Raw genomic sequence first — 23,976 nt, 5'->3', positions numbered from 1 at the left:
ATAGTTTCTCTGGTTTCCTCATGTAGTTTTCTCTTGTATCAGCTGAAGAGCCTGAAAATGTCTTTGCATGATAACGCTGGTGCTGTAGTGCTGTGTTGTCCTGTAGCAGAATTGACAAGTCCTTACATCATTATCCAGGGCTGCTATTTCATTAGGCGAATGTCAGTGTCAGGTAAGATCATGGGTTTGTCAATATAATGAAAATACCAGTCAAGTGAGGAAAAAGTCACAATTTTCCAGCTCTAAAAATTGATTTTTATTGCTCTTCTTGTAATCCTTTCTTTGGATTAAGTATTTATTATTGATGTGGTCTTTCTTTTAATCTTAATAGCTGCTGACATTGTAATTAATTAAAAAATACAACATTTTTGCCCAAATGGCACTATATTGAAATTAAAAGTGAACATCACATATTAGTTAAACAGCCCTGGCAAATGTCTTGAGTGCTAAGATGATTGCCTAAGCTTCTTGACAGTTCCCTTCATCTTGCTGTATGGTGCTTGACCTTTTGAGATATTTTAGTGTTACTAATAGGTTTTAGCCATTATATCAGAAAGAACAAGGCACAAAAATATTATAAACTTTTTTTCTTTTTAATGACAGCACTACACCACCTTGGGCATGCCAATGAAGGCACTTCCATTATGGCTTTTGAGGCACACTTAAACTATCAGTCACCAGGTAACTTGTACTCAGAATTGATGGGAATTTTTCTGGAATTTGCCTCCAAACGTGTATTTGAAATTGCAGAAGGGAGGTGGTACACAAGAGAGGACAGGGTTCTCTTTCAAAGCTGTCTCTGAAACCTCTGCTGGAGGGGGACCAGTTCTCAAGGTGCAGGTGTTTGAGCTGATCTCTAAGCAAAGCTTAAAAAAGAAAAAGCAATGCAGGTAGGAACAGCAGAGATCCGAATGGTCTGGGTTGGTGTAAGCCTAAACCTACTATTTCCATCGTCTTGATCTTCAGTTCCTTGACGTGGCTGTAGCAGGAGACAGGTTTCAGTGTTGTTCCTTAACTTTCCACCAGAAGTCACTGCAGGAGCTGTTTCCACCTCTGGCAGGGTAGATCCCTGGAGAAGGTGTGTAAAACCCAGTTATCCATAGGTCACCTGCCTCCTCCCAACCAGCTCTTGGCTTCTGCCAACACGATGGCCAAGGCACTTTGCTCAACTTTCCCTGTTGGGGTGAGATCCTGGATGGGAGAGGTGAGTGCATCATGCCTTTGGCACAGTGACTCCTGCCAGGGACAGGGCCGAGGGTCTGGGTCCAGTGCCCCACAACTTCCCTGAACACTTCACCCCGGCTCCAGTGCCCCACAGCTCCCCTGGACACTTCACCCCGTGGGACAGAGGACTTCCACAGCCCTGGAGGACAGAGCCCATCACTTCTGCTGCTGTGCCAGCCCCAAACAGAACCTGTGGCTCCAGGCTCTGCGCGGGTCAGCAGCGAACAAAGTGAGCAGTTTGTCCTGAGAAATGATGGTCACACCAGGACTGACCTGATCCTCTGGTTTCCGTGTGTTCCTTGTGGTCTTTGTGTTCCTTCACTTAGGAGAGGACATTTTATACGAGCAGTCATATGTTAAGGTCCCTTCCAACCCCAAACATTCTGTCCTTTGTAGAAGCTTTTGTGTCTGAAACTCTCCTATGTGGATAATGCACAGAAATAGGTTGTGGAGAAATAGTTTCTTACCCCAGAAGTTGCGCTCCTGTTAGCTGGTATTTATCTCAGGCACATTTAGTTATTATAAAAATTTGCTCACTGAATAAAATATGGCTTGACCTTTGGATTGTTTCTTCCCAAGAAATGTGACAGTGTCCCTCCTTCTCCCCCATTCAGCCTGCTTGGCAGAGCTGCACGGTTTTTGTTTTGTTTTGTTATGTTATTGTTGTGTTTAAAAAACCCCCAAACCCTCAAGCCCCTCTTTTCAGCAGTGTCAAGCTAGGATGAATTGGCCAGGGAGGCATGTTTATAGACTGTGTGAAGAACTTTGTCTTTGTGTGGGAATGCTGGTGACACTGCTGTGGCTGGCCTGAATGAACTGCGGTGACGCGGTAATAAGGTGTCCTGCTGAGCGTCCCCGCAGCCTCGCTCAGACCTCCCACCTAATGCCATTCAGCTCCAGCTCAGTGGAGCTAATTTTTCCCATTCCCTCAATTCTTTAGGCCTCCTTACAAACAGAAAAGTCAACTTTCACACCGAGGAGAAGATAAGTGCTTTAGGAAATAATCGTGTAAACAGAATGTTACCTTCTGACCTGATGCTGATACCTTGGTCTGGGACAAAACCCAGCTGGCTATTGCATTCGACATGGCTATTAAAGGAATAATGCTGCTGATCCTCCTTACAAAGTGCCCTGAGAAATGGTTTAGCCAAATCACAGTGCCTCTTGTCACACTGAATCATGTTCAGCTGCTCTCTTCCATGCCCAAACTGCTGATATTTAACTGCTTCCTTGTCTTCCCCATTCTTTGAAGGGGGGACAGTAAAGGAGGGAGCAAAGTGTGAAAGCAGGGGGAAGTTGATCCCGTAATTTTCTGTCTGAATTTCAGTGCTTTGAAGTATGTATACGATGCCCCATACAGCATTTATAAAAGAGGTGCATTTCATCAAGTGGCTTTATTTTTAGCTACTACAATGAGTACTTTAAAATAAATTGCAAAAGGATTTCAGTAATTGAATTAACACAGAATTATTCACTTTAGGACTGCATTGAACCCTGTTCTGCAGTGGAAATTAATAAATAGGCCCAGATTTCCAGTCGTATTGAGAAGAGGAACCTCCAAGGCTTGTTTTACTCTTGGTTGGGATCTGACATTTCCTAAGTGGCTTTGAGAAAACTTTCCCTTCCCGGTGAGTGGAGCTGGCAGTGCCAGCCCAGGGGAGCAGTGTGTCCTTACACAGAGGAACTGGGGCACCCGGGCCCCCAGAGCACAGGCCCATGAGCAGCCCCTGAGCACAGGCTCCTGCCCTGGCACTGCAGTGACCTGGCCCTCGATCTCCCATCCCTGCTCCCATCCCGCTCCATCCCCGCTCCCATCCCTGCTCCATCCCCGCTCCCATCCCCATTCCTATCCTGCTCCCATCCCACTCCATCCCTGCTCCCATCCCTGCTCCATCCCCACTCCCATCCCCACTCCCATCCCACTCCATCCCACTCCATCCCACTCCCATCCCGCTCCCATCCCGCTCCCATCCCTGCTCCCATCCCGCTCCCATCCCCACTCCATCCCCACTCCCATCCCCGCTCCCATCCCCACTCCATCCCCACTCCCATCCCCACTCCCATCCCGCTCCCATCCCTGCTCCCATTCCCACTCCCATCCCCATTCCCATCCCCACTCCATTCCCGCTCCCATCCCCACTCCATCCCCACTCCCATCCCTGCTCCCATTCCCACTCCATCCCCACTCCATCCCCACTCCCATCCCTGCTCCATCCCGCTCCCATCCCTGCTCCCATTCCCACTCCCATCCCCGTTCCCATCCCACTCCCATCCCACTCCATCCCTGCTCCATCCCCACTCCCATCCCACTCTCATCCCGCTCCATCCCTGTTCCCATCCCCGCCAGCCTCATCAGCCCAGGCTGGAGCTGCTCAGCAGCACAGCCCGGGGAGCTCAGGGGCTCCTCATCATTCACCTGGTGTCCCCAGGGTGCCATGGCTCTGTCCAGGACGGTGTGTCAGGGTCTGCCGGGCCAAAAGCTCTGCTTAGGGGACGAGGTCTGCTCGACGCCTGACTGACCCAGCAGAGCAAGGGTGTCTCCAGTGCAGCACAGGAGCTTCTTCCTGGGCCTGTAAAGCTCCTGCTGATACCCAGAGTGAGCCACATTGCAGTTGTTAGAACAAAATAAGAATTATACATATTTATTTTGCAGCAAAGAAATTGCAGTAGTAATTTAGCATTAATTTGCAGTGACAGTCATGTTTACTCCTTAAAAGCAGTATGAATCATGGATTTAACTCATCAAAACATTTCAGCAGGGGGATAACTTGGACTGTAAACTCTACGTGAAAGTAATAATTGCTAGAATGTTTCCTTCTCTTACTGCCCTGTTGTGGCTAAAAAGCACTTTGTCTCTTTCATTTAATTTGTCTGCCACTTCTCAAAACACAAGATGTGAAGACAGACACTAACCCATTCAGTGCAGAAAACGTTCGGTGTAGTGCCATCAATTAAAAATGTAGATTTAGGTTGAAACTGGCAAAATAGTTAAGATAATTTGTTCCAGGCATGAAGAATCTGTTATCAAGGACTCCCTGTGCAATTACAAGTTCTGTGTTTTTGGAACTGGTAGAGGAGAAATCATCCATGGTGTTTATAGCTGTGTGCTCTGAAGTTTACAGGGACAGCAGTAAGCCCAGATGGGAGCATGCTTTTTTCCCAGTTCAGCTGATTTGCCAGTTTGTTACATTGATTGATTTGCCAGTTTTTTGTTATATTGATTTCCAAAATGTGCAGAAGTAAAGATCTTTCTTTGCTATGTTTTAAAACACGTTAAAAAATTCTTTTCCCATAAGTGATTCCTTCTGGAGCAAGAGCAAAGGAAGAGAAGGGTGAATGTGTTTTTCCACCCTGTTCAAAATGAAGACCTCTCTGTCTGGAAAGGAAGGGGTGGCTGTCATGTGTTGGAAAAGTTTTCTGTTTCATTTCATTGAAGTTTTGGATCCACTCTGAAGCCCTGTCCCCTCCTGATGGCTGTGCACGGGTCACAACAAGCAGCGTGGCCACAAAGGCATTGATGACTTGTGTGTGCTGGCATGGAGAACTGTGGAAGGGAAATACCTGTGCCTGCTGTACAGCCATGAAATCTTTAACTGAGTCACCCCTTTTGTCATTAGATGTCTGAAGTTGTGCAGGATTAGAGCCTTCAGGTGTGCTGAAACCCTGTGGGATGAGCTGGTAAAAGTTGTTAAAGGAAATGGCACTGGTCCTCCCACTAAAACCACAGGATTTATACTGTGACATGGGCTGGCTGCTTTCTTCTTATATGGTTCAGATTTATCACTTCATTGAGTGATTCATGGTGGCATTTTTAAAGGACTATTTGATTCGTGGTTAAAGGAAGGATATTTTTTAGAAACAAAAAGCAAAAGAGATTGACACACATTTGGAAGCCTTCCTAGTTTTTTCTGCAAGCACTCGTTCTTTTTTTTAAAAATTGTCTTCTAAATTCTCAGTTGCCTGTACACATGTTGAACTGTGTATATTTATGACTTAGAACATGGAAACAGAAGGAACAGAAGACTTTTGTTGAGCTCTCCCCACAGCACTATCACCTTCCCTGTGTCCCTGGCCAGCCTGGCTGTATTTGCAGTGCCTTTTTCTGTCCCAGTGCCCTCAGTGACAGGCAGCTCTTCTGCTTGTTTCCAGGGGAGGGGACATTGCTGTACTCTTTGTTATGGCTATTTGCAGACTCTGAAAGCACAGTCGGGAAATCTGCTTCTTGTGCCATTGACTGAGGGCAGTTTTAGGCAGCAGGAAGAACTATCAGAGTTCCAAACTGCTGAAAGAGGTCTAAGGTTTGGGAACTCTTCAACTAATAGTAAGTTCCACTTACTAATAGTGAGTAATGATAAGGACAATAGGTTATGTACATGTATTAAGTTGAGTCACTTCAAGGAATTTACGTTGTTAGGTGCTCCACATCACTTAGTAAGTACATAAATGTGTGCATCCTTTGCTGTGCCACTGCTGGAAATGTTCTTGTACACCTGAATTACTTTCACCACCTATGAAAAGAGATGTGTCAGAAACCAGTTGGGGCATCATTCTGGAGAAGTAACATTTGGACTCTAGTCTATCATGACACTCTTTCTAAAGTGTCCAACAAGACAACTACAAGGGGAGAATCTGGACAAAATTGCCAGTTGTAGAGCTGGGATTGATTTGTAGGCAAATCACGTTTAAATCAGGTCATGTGCAGGACTGTGGCTGAGTTTTAATTAATTGATCAGAAGCAGACTAATCAGTTGGGTTGATCATCAGTTTGGAGACATTTTCATGGCCTATTTTTGGAATAGTCTGTTTATTTGGAAGATCTCTCTTTGCACAATTCAATCACAGGCATGGTTCTCATAATCCCAGTTTGTTTCACAGGGCCTTCAGTGGACCTTGATGTCATTGCTGCAATATCTGTCATTCCTCTGTCAGCAGTAAATGGCAACGAGCAGAGCCCGAGCTGATAACTTGAGTCAGGGCAGTTGGCAAAGCAAAGTCTGTTGTTCTGATGTGTAAGTTGCAGGTCCGATTTTGCACTGATAGTATTTGCAAACTGTGGCAATGTGAATGATTTAACTTTTAAGTTCTCATTTTCCTTCAATTTTCCGTGAGGGCACTAATCAAACTAATGTTTTGTGCAGGTCAGGAGTGACAGGTTTTTCTCAGGGCTCACTGGGAGCTGACAGTGGGTAACATTTATTAACAGTGCCTGCAATAATCTGTCAGCTGAATGGAGGATTGGAAATTTTCATAGTGGAAACAGATAAGTCTGTGCAAGAGATTTTCTTCAAATTATCAGTGTATTAGGCCCAATGCACATGATTTTTTCTATAGAATAATATTCCTTATGCAATAGATTACTGTTGACAAAAACCCTGAGATGTTTTCAGAGGGGAAGCAGTATCTCATTACAGATCCAATGTGACATCTTCCCTTACAGCTTTGAGAGTAAATTGATGTAATGCATTAGAACTTGCAAAGCCATGTGCACAGTTTTCTCCTAATGGGGCAGCAGGGCCTCCTGACCAGTATTATTGTGTCTGATGGTGCCTTACCTGCCCCTGTGGGCCCTGCCCCAGGCTCACCTGGAGTTTCTGACAGGGCAATGCTTACATGTTGGTGTTCCCAGAATGTTCACAGCGTATTTCCTGCACTCATTCCTTAGTTCTCACATCTTGCACTCTCAAGGGGTTCTGTGCATTTTCTCTCTATAAATTCTTTGTGGCTGTGGCAGTCAGATTTTGGGTGTTTCATACCTTCCCCAGCCACTGATAGGAGATGAATTGTATTGATTCCTGGTTTGAAAATAAGCGTGGCTTGGTGGATTTCTAAATGCCAAGATCTCTGGAAGCTGTAAAATTGCGCATTGTTGAGAGTACCTCACAACTGTTGTTAATGATAGATCAGCTAATAATATAATGACAGTTTTTATTAATACAGGATTTGAAAGATGGATAGTAATGCCATATCTCCCTGAGTAGGACTGAGCAAATGCTTGAGGAAAAAGTCAATCTTCACAGCTGGAGCAGTTACTTGTTAGGTGTTAGCTACAGCCTCTGTGAACAACGCAGAGAGCTGTCTTGAGAGAGCTGTAACCACTCTGGGAACCTCAGGGATGCTCAGTGTGTCACACGGGGTGATTGGTGTCTGGCCCTACTGTGTCGCTTCTCATGTGGTTCGAAAAGTACCCAAAACCACTGGTATCATTGCCTATGTATCAGTAAACTCAAACGTTCTCTGAACTCACCTCTAATTCAGCATTCCTAATTCTCACCTGCCCAGCCCTAAGCCGTATCCTAAAGCTTTCCAAGGTGTGACTGAACTCCACGATACCCTCAGGATTTCCATGGTCCCCAAATGCCGCTGCTACAAGATTTGTGTGAACTGCTGCAAATATGCTTTCCCCCAGCTTGCTCTGTCAGCCAGGCCTGGGAAATCAGATGCTCTGTTGTACAGGGGCTGGAGACAGAATTGCCTAAGCAAAGAAAATCAGCTGAAAAATATGGTTAATATATTGGTCCAGTATAAAATGGCAGTTTTCATGGTTCCATTAATTATTTCTGAGACTGTGCTCAAGGATAATATGTATGTCTTTGTACATTCTTGCATGTATGTAAAGCTAAATGACAGGTTTGTTCTGTTTTCACTTTTTTCCAGAATTATAGATCAGCGGTTTGAGAAAGTTTCGTATTTTGTCTTTGGAGATTTCAACTTTAGACTGGATGCCAAAGCAGTAGTAGAGGTAGGAGTTCTCTTTTTCTTCTACTGTAGATCCTACCAAGTTTGATTTCTCTTTTTTTTTTTTTTCCTGTATAAAAAAGTGACTTAACAAAGTAATGTTGATATTGATATCAGACTTAGCCAAGACTATTTCTAACAGGAAGATCCAACAAGTAACTAACAATGTGTGGTTGTGATTTTTGCCATCTCCTTATAGCTCACAGTGAATCAGAATAATTTCCTGCAAACAGAGGAAGTGCTGCATTACCTTCCTACTCTGAGGAAAATCGAGGCATTTCCTAAATGTCTGTGATAGAGCTCCATGCTTTAAAAATACAGGCAGTCATCAGTACAGACCTTTGTGCCAGCAGCATCTTGATGTGGAAGGGTGGCTGGGAGATTTGTATAAAGCCAAAAGAATGTACTAAACCTTTTTCATTAGGAGTTGAGATAACCTTGACTCAAATGCTGAAGCTCCAGGTAAGGTGGTGTCAGAAATAATATCCAGATTGAAAACCAGTTTAATCTTATGGTTTTCCCACTTTAAGTCTCTGAGGCACTCTGATGTCTTTTTGGTGTCCTTGAGGGTAGGTATATCTTTTGAGTCAAAAGGTTTGATTTTGTACATCAAATTGTGGTCCAAAGGCTGGCTTCCCCCATTCAGGTGCAGTGCTGTTCTTCCTTAGGTGATGAGTAGTCCACCTGTTTTAAAACAAGAGTTTGATGTTGCATTTGGAACTAATCACTTCTTCTTGGAATCCTTTCTGTAGTGCAGTCATTTATCCAAGGACCTTAAAGCATAGTTGAAATGAAAGTCAAGTCACAAATTCAGAATATGCAGCTTCATACTGCATGTGTTAAGGGTTAAAACCTGCTCTGCTCCCCTGTGGCTGCCACAGTTATCATCAGCGTTCAGAGATCTCTTTATAGTGATCACTTCAAAGAACTGTTCATGTTGCTACACGTATGCACAAAAGGTGTCATTGGAAGATGAATCAAATTCATTTTCCCATTTTTCCCACCTAAGATGCAAGCCTGTGTGAATGTGAAAGGCACTAGAATAATGCAGATTTGCTGTTGTTTTTGTTGAGAAGTAGCATAGCCCAGTAGTCAGAACTTCACCCAGCTACTCTGCAATGTTAATTAAGCATAACTGAAGTGTATTCAGAAACTTCCACTTACAGTTTACACATGGACAGCTAAAGTCACAGTAAGTTTGTTTTGTAGTGTTCTGTGCTTGGTGCAGTTTATTAATCTGTATGTCAGCAGCTCCCAAAGCTGTAAGAAACAGTTGTGTGATGTGTCCCAGGCTGCCTGTAAGGCACCAGGACAGTCCTGAGGGAGTTAATGGTGTACAGCAGTGGCAGCAAGGGCTGGCTCCAAGGTGACAGATCAGACAGGCCACCTCCAGAGGGAATTGTACTGGGTAGGACTTGGTGGTCTGGTGGCGTTCAACATCCAGTCCTGAGTCACTTCATGAAGTGCTTGTAAAGGCTGTGACTCCAATGTGCTGTTTTGTGGAGCTGGGCAGTGCTGTGGGCACAGCTGTGCACAGCTGGCAGTGGCAGAACAGCAGCAGGAGCAGCCAGAGGTGCTGCTGTCCCAAACAGCCAGTGCCAGCCCCAGGCTGAGCCTGTGCTCAGCTGGGAATGTCCCAGTCCCTCCTGGTAGTTTGTGTGCCCATGCAGATGGGAATTAACTCTTTGGACTGTGCAGCAGTGGAGTTAATGCTGGGAATTGGACGGGTTAATCCATTGACCTGTCATCTTTGTGTATGTTACTAAATTTATCTCTACTTTTCTTCCTGACCTTTTGAGTTCCCTCTTGAGACCACAGCTGCTGAAGGCCTGAGCACTGAGACGCTACGAGCAATACTTGACTTGTGTAAATGCAGACTGTGCTTACATCTAATGTAAAGAATGAAGTGTGTTTGTAAATAATTTAGCCATTTAAGGGGAGAATCTCAGAGCTGTTCAGAATGTGGAGTCCAGACCCTGATGTGCAGTGTCCTAAATCAGGTGCAAAAAGTGTTGTATTAATTCATAATTAATAGACTATAAATCCTTAATGTGCAATTTATTGAACACTTATGGGAGCTCTAATTTAAAGTCACATTGATCTCCTCACTGGGAAAATCTGCTTTGCTGTTGCTGGAGTCACCCAGGGGCAGGTTGGTACTGGCACATGGGCAGTGCCAGGTGCTGTGGCTGAGGTGGCACCAGGTGTGTCAGTCCCTGACCTGCCTCAGCAGATCACTGGGGCCACGTCCAGCACATCGCCCTGGGGCTGTGCAGCCCAGCTGGGGCCAGTCTCTCTCTTTAAGGAGGTGAATGCCAGTGCTTTAGCACTGTAAAGCATCCGGAAAATCCTCCATTAGAGACCAGCTTCTTGGAGGACACCACCCTACTCCAGCCAGCAAAAATAACCCTTGTAGTTACAAAATGTATTTAGTAAGGCAGTAACTGCAGAAGAGACATCTACATTTCCTTGGGGTTTGGTCACTTTAAGGTGTGCTGTAAGACCTGAATCTTGTGTCTCTCATCCAGGTAAATTCACTTAATCCTATATTGCCAAAGGTGGCTGAGGATTTGCTGCTGTTTAAATTCCAACTTTTGCCTACTGGGTTTTTTTTTTAAATGCTAGACTTTTTGGGTGTTACAGCATTCTGATTATTTGCCCATTGCTTTCAGGTATCTTCCAGCATCTCTATTCCCAGCACATGAGGAAGTGTTTGCAACATATAAAAAAATGATACAGACTTTTATATTGGTTGAACTGCGAATTCTAGACTTTATCTATAGCTTCTCTGCAGTGTCTCTAGTACAAGTATTGTCACAGCATTTCACAGAAACATGAATTTGTGATGTTTCTTCATGTAAGAGACAGCTTTCCTATAACTTTTTCCAAAAGTTCTTCTCTCTCCTTTCAAAGCTAACACAGGTCACTGTAATCTTTGCACTTACCCGAAGTACATTGCAAATTTATCGTTGCATGTATGTACTTTTTCTGGGTTTGGAAAATTATCTTCTAAAATTCAGTAGAAAGGCGATTTGGTGAGGTGACTGCAAAGAAATCTGCAGCAGCAGCAAGGCATACTGTAGGCTGAACTTGAAGAATGTTCCAGAAATTTAGTCATTATTACAAGTTAGTGTTTTGGTTCTTTAAAAGGTAATACATTACACTCTTGAAAATTCTGAAATAAGACAACTTGGCTGTCACGTGAATAAAACTAAAATCTCTGAACATGATAAAAGTAAGAATGGAACAGGAGGCTGTGGGGAGATGAATGAGGGGGTTTATTACCAAGAACTGAGGAAGTCAAGTTATTTTTGTTTGAGGTGAGAAATTAGAAAATTAAGTGAGTGACCACATAGAAGTAAGTTAATTCTCTCTGCTGTGGTGGCTGCTGCAGAGCTTATGGAGTTTCATGCTGTGATGGATCCAAGGCCATTCTGATCTCCACTTTTACCTCTTTTTTTAATGTAAACAACCTACTAGCATCTATTATTCTGTGTAAAGTGCACAAGCACTTGCTGTGTAGGTGTGGAAGCAGAAGTGGTCCCTGTCTCTGTGCAGGGCAGTGGGAGGGTTGTGACTGCTGCTGCTCCATGTGTGAGGCTGGCACAGGCTGGGGCTGCCCTTGCCTCATCTTTGTCAGAGCAGGTGCTAAAAAAAGAGACATTTCCCATTCCAGCTGGCCCAGGCACGGTGCTGGAGCTTGGAGCTACTTCTCTCCTGTAGCCCCAGCACAAAGCGTCTCAGCTGCCAGCTTTGGCTCTGCTTCTCCAGAGGAGTGTTTCTCCTTCCATCCCAGTGAGCCACTTCACCACTCCTGCTCTCTTGTGGTCGCCATTCAAGTGTTTTAGATGGGTTTACACCAAGGAAGAGTATTTTTTCAGTCAGCTGGCCATAGTAACGGTCTGTATTAATCTCTGAGAATTACTCTATTTTAATATTGAAAGAAGTTATTCATTGAAACTCTAAACTATAAGTCTTCCTTGTCCAATACATCTATTTTAGGAAAGTGTAAACGGGCTTAAGAATCTGGGCTTATTTTTAATGTTTGGGAGTAAAACCCTCTTTCTGAGGCTGCTGATTCAGGAGTCTCTTAGAAAAGTACCTTGTACTTGAAAGAAAAGAAATATATTGTGCGCCTCAGTCCCAAGAACAGCAGCTCAGTAACGAGTTCAGTTTGTCAGGCTTTAGGAGAAAGTCACATTGGTCACAAAATCCATTTGCTCAGGGTAAACCATAGGCCTGCCTTGCACCCAGGAAGAAGCAGGGTTTAGTTTTCCCTCACAAAAGCACATTTTGGTAGGGTTGGTGGTAGCTTGGTAAGCTGGAGGCGGATTAAATGTATCATAAATGAAAATTTACAAAGGTAGCAACAGAACTGGTGTTTCAGGATTCCAGACATTTTGACCTACAAAAATCTGTCAAGCTCTACCTGCAGAAAAAGAAGTAATGTCCTCATTTTAAAACTCAGAATTAACCTTGTCCGCCCGCCCTGTCTGTTCCATGGGTTGCAGTCAACCAGAATATTTCCTTTCTAGACTTCTGCCAAGCAGCCCTTTGATAAGCCAGGACGGGAATTGCTGAATAAATGGTTTTTAAAAGGTAATAACTGCTCGTAAGAATTTACATGTCTGGCTCCATCATTCACTTGCACTGCGCCCCTCTGCCACCTCTGACCATGTGATTTTATATTATCTGGGAAAAGAGGAACGACTTCATGCTGGCATGACTTTTTAGCTCCCACTGTATTGCTGATGCTGCAGTGAATCAGTTTCCATTTGATCTCACCATCTTGGCACAGGGTTTCATTCTGAACAAGCCAGCAGGGGGATGGAATCCCTTTATCCAGCGTGCTCCTGCCAGCAGAACCCGGAGGAGCACTCCTGGCACTGCCACAGTGTGTGCCTGCAAAGTGGGGACCCCTTCCTCTGAGAGATCACGGCTCTCTTTGGAGCAAACATCTCTTGTTCAAAATAAAAGCTGATGAACAGCTTTTCACGTCTGAATAACTGGTTTAGATCTTACTCAAATCTGAAGAAATATTTTAAGTTGACCTTGTTTCATCCCATGCATTGGACACCAACAAGGATGTTTGCAAACTCCAGCCAACAAATGAGCCATTAGTAATTGTTATGAAAAAGATTAATAGTTAATTAGACAATTATCACTGATTTGAAAAGCTGATTCAAGTGAGGTGGTCAGGCGATGGATGAACGTGGAGACTTCATTACCTCCTCCTCCATATAGATGTGCATCTCTGGACAGAAACAGGTCAGGGTAAGGCTCTTGTGTCCTCATGCATTCAGGAGATACCACCAAGCACCTGGCTGTCTTGTCAGGTGCAAGTACTCATTCGTGTATCTGTATTTTTTTAATCTAAATAATATTTGCAGAAGATTCTTTGAATGCATCAGGAAAAGGGCATGAAAGAATTGCACATTCTTCTTGTTACGAACTCAAGATTTCTTTTTTAAATTCTGACTAATTTTGCTTTGAGAAACCAGTAAAATTCCATTGCATTAAAAATACTGACATGTCATAAAAAGCAAGTGTATGTAGTTGTGGGCTTACTCAGTTGTGCCTCCCTATTCCAAAGCAAACCAAACTTACCTTTCCTGGGCAGTGATGATAGAGGTGCCCACAGATCCTTTTGGGATATCAGGTGCAACCATTTAATTCATGGTCCAGTGGTGACCTCCAGTAGGTCCTGCTCCTTAGTGGCTGGTGGTTTAAAACTGTAACAGGGTTTCCTTCCTCCTGCAGTAAAGTGATACTAAACCATTCTGGTAAGATAAACCAGCACATCATGGAATGAATTAATAGCTTACAAGTTTCAATCGTGTTTTCATTCCAGTTAGGAAAGAATGTAAAATCCTGGATTGGTTTTATAATCTCAAACAGTTCACTGTAAATACCTTCCCCTCATAAAGGTTTTAACATTCTTTACTAGCTCAGATGTTTCTAGGAAATGCTGGAAATGGCATCCTTTATAAAATGAAAGCGTAATAAAGATTTGTTAAATTAAAATGCATACAATTTCAGGTCTAATAAGGAGAACTTTATTAATGTAGGTAAATGGCAGCAGCACATCTGAGGCACCTGCTAAATGTTCATTATAAATTGCTCTCCCAGACATTGTGATGAGTTTTATATTGTAGCCAGACTTATAAAAGCATGCAGATTGCTTCCCCGAGGGACTGGATATATTTACTTAACAGTGTAGTTAATTGCAATTATTTATTTTCCAGCGATTGCAAATGGCCTCTGCGTTAAAGATGCATGTGGCTACTAGGAATTATTCAATTACCTCTCCTCTTAGTAGTCTAAGGCAAAGCCGAGCTGGGATTCCCAGAGGCCAGGCAGCAGTGTATTAACTCAATCTGCTCCCCAGCTTTCTGCTGGGGCCAGGCTCTGGAGCCTGAGTCCTCTCAGCACAGCGAGCCTGAGAAATGCTCATTACCCTGCAGCTGATTTTTTGACATCTTTCATTCCATACTGATGCTGCCACACGGATTGGCAAGATTCATAGGAGGTTAATTAAATCCATCTTCAAAACAACGAGGGGCCAATGAGCCATATCCCCTTTGCAATAGTAAATTAAATGATGCAATTGTTTCTACTTCCATCACAGATAAGGGGAGAGATGAGTGGATGGATTGTTCTCTGGCTGCCTCCTCTGGGGCCCCGGAGGGTCTCGGAGCATGTGGCCATAAACCGCCTTTTAATTAGTGGCTGCAGGCAGAGGTGACACGGCTCTGAGCCACGGGCAGGGGAGACACGGCTCATCCCCAAGCAGGGGTGACACGGCTCTGAGCCACAGGCAGGGGTGACATAGATCTGAGCCACAGGCAGGGGTGACACAGATCTGAGCCGCAGGCAGGGGTGACACGGCTCTGAGCCATAGGCAGGGGTGACACGGCTCTGAGCCACAGGCAGGGGTGACACAGATCTGAGCCGCGGGCAGGGGTGACACGGCTCTCAGCCCCAGGCAGGGGTGACACGGCTCTGAGCCATAGGCAGAGGTGACACGGCTCTGAGCCACGGGCAGGGGTGACACGGCTCTGAGCCATAGGCAGAGGTGACACGGCTCTGAGCCACGGGCAGGGGTGACACGGCTCTGAGCCCTGGGCAGAGGTGACACGGCTCTGAGCCACGGGCAGGGGTGACACGGCTCTGAGCCCTGGGCAGAGGTGACACGGCTCAGCCACAGGCAGGGGTGACACGGCTCTCAGCACGGAGCAGGGGTGACACGGCTCTCAGCCCCAGGCAGGGGTGACACGGCTCTCAGCACGGAGCAGGGGTGACACGACTCTGAGCCACGGGCAGGGGTGACACGGCTCTGAGCACGGAGCAGGGGTGACACAAATCTGAGCCGCGGGCAGGGGTGACACGGCTCTGAGCACGGAGCAGGGGTGACACGGCTCTGAGCCATAGGCAGAGGTGACACGGCTCTGAGCCACGGGCAGGGGTGACACGGCTCTGAGCCACAGGCAGGGGTGACACGGCTCTGAGCCATAGGCAGAGGTGACACGGCTCTCAGCAGCCGGAGGTCCCGCACGGCGTCACCGTGTGCGCGATGACTCTGTAAAACCGGGGCAGCTCCTGCAGCCTCGGATGCAAATGACCGCAAACGCGGTGACAAAGCAGAACGGAAAGGATGATAGTTCCTCGAGCGTGGCGCTGCCTGCTCCGTGATTAAAACGTACACTAATTAAATACGGTTCTCTCGCGCTCCCTGACGGGGCTGGGCGTCGCGAAGCTGATGAATCCCGCGGGCTCCGGGCTGCGCCCCGCGGTGTCGCGGCGTGTGCTCGCTGCCAGCTGTGCCCTCAGCTGCCGGGGACGGCGGGCGACAGCGGTGCCAGCAGCGCCGTCCCCAGCGCTCACACCTGGCAGCCGGCACCTGCGGGCCCGGGCACGGCGGGCACCGGGGGGCTGCGGGCTGCGGGCTCCGGGCAGGGTTAACGGGGGCTCCGGGCAGGGTCACCGGGGGGCTGCGGGCTGCGGGCTGGGTTAACGGGGGGATCCGGGCAGGGTTAAAGAGAGCTCCGGGCAGGGTGACTGTCTGTCTGTGTGTCTGTCAGTGTGTCTGTCTGTCTGTCTGTGTGTCTGTCAGTGTGTCTGTGTGTCTGTCTGTCAGTGTGTCTGTGTGTGTGTCTCTCTGTCTGTCAGTGTGTCTGTCTGTATGTCTGTGTGTCTGTCTGTCTGTCAGTGTGTCTGTCTGTGTGTCTGTCTGGCTGTCTGTGTGTCTGTCTGTCTGTGTGTCTGTCTGTCAGTGTGTCAGTGTGTCTGTCAGTGTGTCTGTGTGTCTGTCTGTCAGTGTGTCTGTCTGTCTGTGTGTGTGTCAGTGTGTCTGTGTGTCTGTCAGTGTGTCAGTGTGTCTGGCTGTGTGTCTGTCTGTCTGTCTGTCTGTCTATGTGTCTGGCTGTGTGTCTGTCTGTATGTCTGTGTGTCTGTCTGTCAGTGTGTCTGTCAGTGTGTCTGTCTGTCTGTGTGTGTGTCAGTGTGTCAGTGTGTCAGTGTGTCTGGCTGTGTGTCTGTCTGTATGTCTGTGTGTCTGTCTGTCAGTGTGTCTGTCTGTCTGTGTGTGTGTCAGTGTGTGTGTCAGTGTGTCAGTGTGTCTGGCTGTGTGTCTGTCTCTCTGTCTCTCTGTCTCTCTGTCTGTCTGTGTGTCCGTCTGTCCGCAGGAGGCAGCTGGGTGTCGCGGTGACAGAGCCGTGTGTTTGCGGAGCGTTCCCGGTGCCCGGGCTGTGCCCTGTGAGCGGGCGGTGCCGGAGGCAGGATTTGCGCAGTGGCTCAGCTGGCAGCGCTGGCGCCCGGACACTGACAGGAGGGCTCAGAGCAGGGGCTGTGGCTGGGAAAACACACACATAACCAACCAGTAACAGTAGCTGCACTTTAAAGTTACTCTTAGCTAGGCAGGTGTAGTTTGAATTATTTAATGCAGAATTGTAACGCGTAATGCAAATCTTTAATAAATAGTTTAATAAAGCCACCTGTTAATTGGGGGGGTTTTGTTTATTTCTAGCGCAGAAACTTATTAGCTCAGATGGGGCAAAATATCATCTGGGTAGATGCTATAAAATCCCTTTTTTTAAGAATTATTCCATTTTAGAAGGAATAGATGTACCTACAAAAAATGCCTTCTTTTTACATTTCAGTTTATTCCTGGGTGTTACTGCAATACAAAATTTTAATATCTATGTATGAATCGTACACTAGTATTTGAAAGGCACCCACTGATGAGCTAAAACAAAAGGTGGGGGGAAGGAAAGAAACCCTGCATATTTGCGTTATATCAAAAGCCTGTGTATACCTATTTTTCATTGCCATAAATGGAAGCCTAGAGGGAGTTTTGTTCCAAAAAATCACACTGTGTATTAAAGAATGATGTTTTGCTTGCTTATCAGAAACAAAATTGGGTAGAAAGGATTTGGTATCTATGTGAAAACCAAGGAACAGGATCATATTTGCCTTTATGTCACCAACTCTTGTTGCAATGGCAAATTTTATTCTTGAGTTGTAGTCAGAAATATGAGAGTTGACGAACTGAATGCACAAAATCTCTGGATGTGTCTGCAGCTATGCTAAAAGAGTAAAAAATTTCTTTATTTTACCTGAAAATAGTAAGTCTCTAAAGTTGTAGAAAAGAACACTAAGAAACCAAGATGGGTATTTTGTTAAAAAAGAAAATCTTTATTGTTGTTTAGGTTTGACCAGTGGTAAATGTGGTCAGCCTCAGGGAGAATGGACAAACAGTGATTCCTGAAGCATGTGAAGCTCATTTGGGGTGGGGTGTTGTATGGGCCAGGCAGCAAATGATGGTGGTGAGAGACACTAGTTGCTGTCCTATTAAATCGTCTGTGACTGCAATCTTGATGGCATCTGTTCCCATTGCAGTTAAAGCCACCTTATCCAACTGTGACAGTCTGAGCTGTCCTGACAGAGAAAGCCCCTCAGCCTCGGGGCTGGGCTTGTGCCTGTCCCAGAGGTGCAGCAGCTCCTGACTGGGGGCAGCACTGTGTCCTTCCCCAGAGCTTCTTTCTCTGTGGCCTCTCTGCCCTGCAATTGTCAGGATGAAGGGCTTCAGAATATTGTTGGATTGTAACTTAGAATGCAGGCATACACCTACGTACATATATTACTCTTTGGCAGGCAGATTTTCTATTTGTTTCTCTTTCTTCCAGCTTCTCCAGCCTCTCTGAACTAACACAGGCAAATGGACCTGGTCCTTCTTTCACTGAAAATTAGCATAGACTGCAGTGTTAATTTTAAGAAAGTTCGGGAAACACACTCTGAACTGCTTAGCACCATTGAATAAGCATTTGCAGCAAGTTACTTCTCTCTCTTTCACCATTCTTGCTCTCAAAGTTCTGTAGCAGAGAAGTAAGAAAAAGGACAGCAGCTCCTGTTCCTCAGCCCTTCTGAGGAGGGCTCACACAGTGGTAATTTCGAAAAACATTTGTATTTGATGTAGGTCTCCACTGTATTTTATCACATGCATTATTAAAGGAAACTTTGACTTTCTAATCTACACGATATGCCCACAAATCTACCTTTATTAGTGTTGATAATTCAGACAGCAATTGTACCTTTGTCAGAATAGGATTTCCCATCATGTGTCATTTTTTTCCCGGTCCCAATTTGAGATGAGAATTTGACACTTCAAAGCAAAATATGCAAAGTGACAATACAGGAATCTCAAATCAGCTGTAATAATTGCTGTAACATTTAGGTTGCTCCTTCTCCAAGGAAAGAAAGATAAAGCTTCCTGGCCCTTTGTGAGGTCGTGCAGCAATGGGTCACCTTTGTCTGGTACCACTTGGCAAGAGAGGTCCATGTCCTGCACTGTGTGAAACACCTCCTCAGTCTGCAGCCTTACCTGGGAGATCCAGCTCACTTCTTCTCACAGAGGCCAAAAGAGTGGGAAGGGAGCAGGATGCAATTTCTAGCAGTGACTGAGACATCACCTCCTGTGAAAATTTTATCATCCTATCTTCACCTTATTAAAATCTAATCTCTCATTACTGCTTACACGAGAAGTGTGGTAGGATGTAATTTACAGCTCTTTCAAGCTTTCACAAGGGTCATTAATGTGTAGTATTTTAATATTATAATAGCTGTTAAGGGGTTAAACCAATTGTATGAGAAGAGATTATAGGATCTTTATCACATGTTGTTTATCTGATCAACAGTTAACAATTTAAGACAGTATTATCCTAGTAAAAAGAAGATTTGTTTCAGATACTGACATAAACATCCCCTCATAATAGTGGCTTTTCATTTACTGCGTTGCAATGTACCATAAGCTTAAAGGCACAACAGCTTCTTTGTGTGTCTCAATAATGCCTGTCCAGAGTGATGTCAGTCAATTTTTGACCTATACAGTCTGATGTTATTCTCAACGATCATGGAATAGATTTTTATTTTTTTTTAATGAGTGAAGAGTATGCCAATAAAATCCTTGAAAATTATCATATTTCTTCATGGCCTCTTCTGGAAGAAGAAGGTGTATTACCACATGGAGCTTTCTGTGAAGTTGTCTTTCCTCTGGCTTCTGCTGGGTTTTGTTGTTTTCTTTGTAGCTGACTCCACACTTTCATGTAACTTGCCCTTTCAGTGGGACAAATAAACACTAACCATTAAATAGCATTTTCTCGTAGAGGTAGGAAAAGAAACAGTATATAAGAAACAGTCCCCTGGTAGGAGCAGATTCTGAGTTCAGCCTCTGTGATGGCAATCCTGGGGTCCCGTATAAAAAGTGTTTGATGGGTCAGCTCCTTGGAAACTGTTCCTGCGAGGAGGGAGGAAAGGCTGTGGAGTGGGGCAGGGTTCATTTAGGGTGCACAGGGTTCATTTAGGGTGCAGGGTTCATTTAGGGATTCCCCTCCTGGCACAGCTGGGGGGTTCTCCCCATCCCGAGCCGAGGCAGTGGGAAGAGGCAGCACACTGACCCAGTGTCACAGAAGAATGTGCTCAGCCTCTGCTGCTTTCCTGTCACAAAAGGGGGGAAATCAGCTTCCTGGGGAACAAGCACCTTCCTGAGCTCTAGTGAGGCACATCTGCTCAGCCTCAGGGGCAGGAGCACCGCAGGAGCACAGCCTGAACCCCCCAGGCTCAGTTGTGCCATGTGGGTCTGTGCAGGGCTGTTCAGTAGCTGTAGGTGATTCCATCATCTCCTGCCCAGCCCTGAGCAGGCAGTCAGCTCTGACAGGCAAAGGCTGCTGGTTTTCTCTCCAGCCTGGGGAAGTGTGGGCTGGATTCGGGTGCCCTGCAGCTCATTGCCTCCAGCTCTGGTGCTCAGGTGTTCTGGCCAGCCTCCTGCATGGTGCTCACATCCCCTTCTGCCTTAGAGACAGGAAAGAAATGCATATACTGGCAGAACTCCTTATGGGCATCACATTGTGCTTCTAAAATGCTACTTAAAATGCTAGACTATTTTTATTCGTATAACCCTAATGGATCCCTGAAAATTAAACCAGATGTAATTTTTTGTTTGTTTTGTACACAGCTGAATGCAGTGTAACTGTAGTGCTGTCATGAAGCTTGCAGAACACAAACATGACCTGAATTGAGTTGGACATTAGTGTGGATCCTGGATTTCCCCCTCAGTGTCATTTGGGGCTTTTAAAGTCATGGAGTCTCTGCAGTGCAGCCCCTGAGCTGCTCTTGGAGAAGCATCTCCAGACTCCAGCTGCGCTGCTGTCTGTCTCTCCCTTCAGTGAGGGTGTCACAGGAGGTGGCACTGTGCTTCCCGTCCTCACCAGCCCCAGAGTGGAGTCAAGTCTGTGCCCAATGCTGGAGTGACAATAGCTGAACTGAAGCAAGCTAAAGGTCCAGGGCATACAAGGGATTTAAATTAAGATTGCCAAAGTGGGATGGAAATTTGTTTTTATTCTGTCTGCCGAGTATTTTACATTATATAAAATGAATACTAGATGATAATTGCCAGGATGGCATCTTGTATTGATTTAATTCAATAAGCAACTTCACCTCCACCTTTTGCATGCACTTGCCTTAAAATATATGCATTATGAAGGCAGTGATTCAAAGTCTTTAGGAAATCAATACCCAGACAGGATTCTGTTCTTCAAATATTGACAGCAGAATAACTCTAAGAAACAATGACAAACAATAAAAGCAGGGTTAGACAAAATGAAGGCTGCAATTCTTCAGTTGTTGGGCTGTGCAGAGGGCTCAAACTGCTGCCTGATGCTGCATGTTAAATGTGCCTCAGCAAACAGCTGACGTTGGCCCTTTGCTGTCAGTGTTTCTGGTGAAACCTGTGGCCACTGAAATAAAAGCCACTTTCTGCCAATGATTCCTACACAGATGGCTGCTCCACCTGGGGTTTTTGCCCATAACTTGCATGGATTTCTTCCAGCCATGTGTGTGCACTGGGAAGATACAGGAGGGTATTTATAGACTGTTAGCATTAACATTGCTCCCACCTCTGATCATTTCTCTAGAACTCAATGCAACTTGCACTGAAGCTGGTGAATTACAGATTTTTAACTGATCAGATCTGTGTACTAGTTCATAGTGGGTTTGTGGCGGTAATTTTAAAATCTTTTAATACAGACAGCTCAGTTCCCTGCACACTGAGTATAGTTCTCAGAAGTTAATTTGTGTCCTGTATGGAGAAACACATGTCACAATGCACACTGCACTGGTTGCTTAGTGGATGGCAGCTCTGAAATCACAATGTTGTAGATAGTTCAGCGCTGCACTCCAAGTAATACTACATTATTAGCACTCATGTAGAAAAAGCATTCTTTCAATGCCATTCAAAACCATAGTCTGTTTAGGTTGTCTCACTCTGAAATATCTGAAGACAGTCCAGAAATGCAGATGGATATAAATTCTCTTTCCCTTTGGTGTGGAAGGCTTATGAAGGGTAGCTCTTTACAGTATTACCTCACTTGTAAATGTCATTGAAAGAGTCAGCAAGACTTATTTTTTGTCTCTGTCCTTTATTTTTGCAGTTTGAACAAGTGCTGAATTTCACAAAGATGTCAGTATTGTAGCCATAAAAGGTTCAAGAGCTCTGTTCACATCTGAAAGTAGAAAAATCATTAAGCTTTTCCCTGAACATACTGGCAATCTCCTAAACTTCACATATTTGTGTATAATTTAAAAACTAAGGAAAGTTTTGAGCCCCCAGGGCCTGAGTGATGTTTCCTGACAGATCAGTCAGGAGAAGGAATTTAAAGAGGCTGATTGTAATTGCCCGTCTGTAACCAACAGGCTCGAAAGTTGGCTTAGAACAAATTGGTGTACCTGGGACATTACAGAATTTTAGAAGAATAATAAATTTATTCCTGTAGTTAAGGGGGAAGAAAGGAGGAAAACACTCAGCAAGGTTCTCAATAGCTGAAGGCTCATTAGCTTGACATTCATTTCAGGCAACCTAATGCAAGAGTTGGTAATGAGAAGAAAATTGAGAGAGGAAATGCAGTCACAAAACATGCTTGAACAAGGCAATTTATTCTGAGATTAACAACTTGGATGAAGGTGTTGAAGTGAAATCAAGTGATGCTATGGGAAGATGAGTTTGTTGAAAACATCAGTGTTTAACTTTGCACAGGCAGGAGCACCAAGGGGTCAGTGGCAGAGCAGGAGGAGACACCAAAGGCAAACAGCTGAATCTCAGCTCCCACAGCACTGCCATAATCATTGAGGAGTCTGTAGGTAAATTTGTTGTAATTGCATGTTTGGCTTCACATGTGGCTGCTGAGCCTGTGTATTGAAATCCATTGCACACCTCCACCCCGTGTATTGCAAAGTCACAGTTTGGTGTGAGAGGAGAGCAGGGCCTCTGTCCCCTGACCCAGACCCTGGGCCACATCTGAGTGCCAGGGAGGAGTTGTTTTCAGAGCTTGTAGGGCCAGCTTTGCTGAGCCAGGCTTCTTAGAGGTCTGCTCCACTTTACTCAGACAGCCCTTGCCAGTGGTCAGAGGGTTTCCCAGGAGTCTGCAGGCAGGAGGCTGTGGTTTCATACTTTGCTGTGTTGACAGCAATGTCCCCCGTCCTTTTGTGTCTAAGTGATGTTTAGAAGCTGCTAGCAGACGATTTAAAATGAAAAATCATACGTGGGAAATTAGCCACAAGAGTGATCAATGAGAGGTTCTGTTCCTGTTCTGTGGCTGCCAGAGGAACTGGTGAGTTTCCTGTGTGCTACCAAGATGTTGTGCCTTCCTGAAGATGTGTTTTAGTGAAAGAGGTGCCATTTGCTTCAGCTGAGGATGAAATCTGGGCCGTGTTTATCTGGGATGTATGATCAGACTAGACAAATGCACGGTCACTTCTGGCTGGGGTTTCAGTCTGTAATACCTTAAAGCTTCCTGAGCAGACTTAGATATCTTCAGTCTCAGCTTTGTCATTAAAATAATTCCTACTGAGTTTGATGCTGGTGGAAAAACATACCACTTCTTTATTTCTTTACTGTGTGAGTCTCATTGATGCTAGTAACTATCAAGTTAAATCTGCACCTGACCACAAGCAGCTGATGGAACATTCCTTTTAGCTGTATCCCTGATAGAGACAATCAATAGGTAAAATCTATGCAAATGAGTGGGGTTCAAGTGAGGGCTACCCTAAACAGGACTTAAGCTATGCACCCGCCTTTGTGCCAAATTTTTCAGGGTTTTTTTCTCCTGTAATGAATACATGTATTTTGTGCATTGGAGCATGGCACAGGGCCTTTTGGATGGCAGGTTCTTCGAGAGAGAGGAGAAGAGAGTTTTAATCACAAAAGCAGAAACTTCAGTCAGAGGAATGATTCCACACTTTGTTTCGTTTGTAAATGGTGCGTTTTGGCTTTTGTGAGACAGAACCCAAGTCCAATTCAGGACAGCGCTTTAGGGATTCTTTCCATGGGGCTTTTTGAGTCTGAAATAGTGCACATGAAAAGAACAGGAGATTGAACATAATTTGTTCCAACAGCTAGTCTAAGATTTTTTCCAATCAAGATTCTTTCAGCATATTCCTCTTTGTTGAGCTGTAAGCAGCTTTTAAAAT

At 45.1% G+C, this 23,976-nt stretch overlaps 1 protein-coding gene across 6 annotated transcripts in view; it reads left to right on the top strand.

The window, feature by feature from the left end:
* Positions 1–23,976, top strand: part of INPP5A (inositol polyphosphate-5-phosphatase A) — a 188,596-nt gene that overhangs the window by 122,341 nt on the left and 42,279 nt on the right. For all 6 annotated transcript variants that reach the window (XR_010744086.1, XM_066323376.1, XM_066323374.1 and 3 more), the window contains exon 9: positions 7,879–7,963. Coding sequence is in view for 5 of the 6 variants with exons in the window: in XM_066323376.1 (XP_066179473.1) it covers positions 7,879–7,963 (85 nt within the window). In the remaining variant the exon portion in view is untranslated. The remainder of the gene's footprint in view (positions 1–7,878; positions 7,964–23,976) is intronic.

The sequence above is a fragment of the Sylvia atricapilla genome, chromosome 8 (genome assembly GCF_009819655.1).
Source record: "Sylvia atricapilla isolate bSylAtr1 chromosome 8, bSylAtr1.pri, whole genome shotgun sequence".
Lineage (NCBI taxonomy): Eukaryota > Metazoa > Chordata > Aves > Passeriformes > Sylviidae > Sylvia > Sylvia atricapilla.
This window is presented reverse-complemented; position numbering and strand designations above follow the sequence as displayed.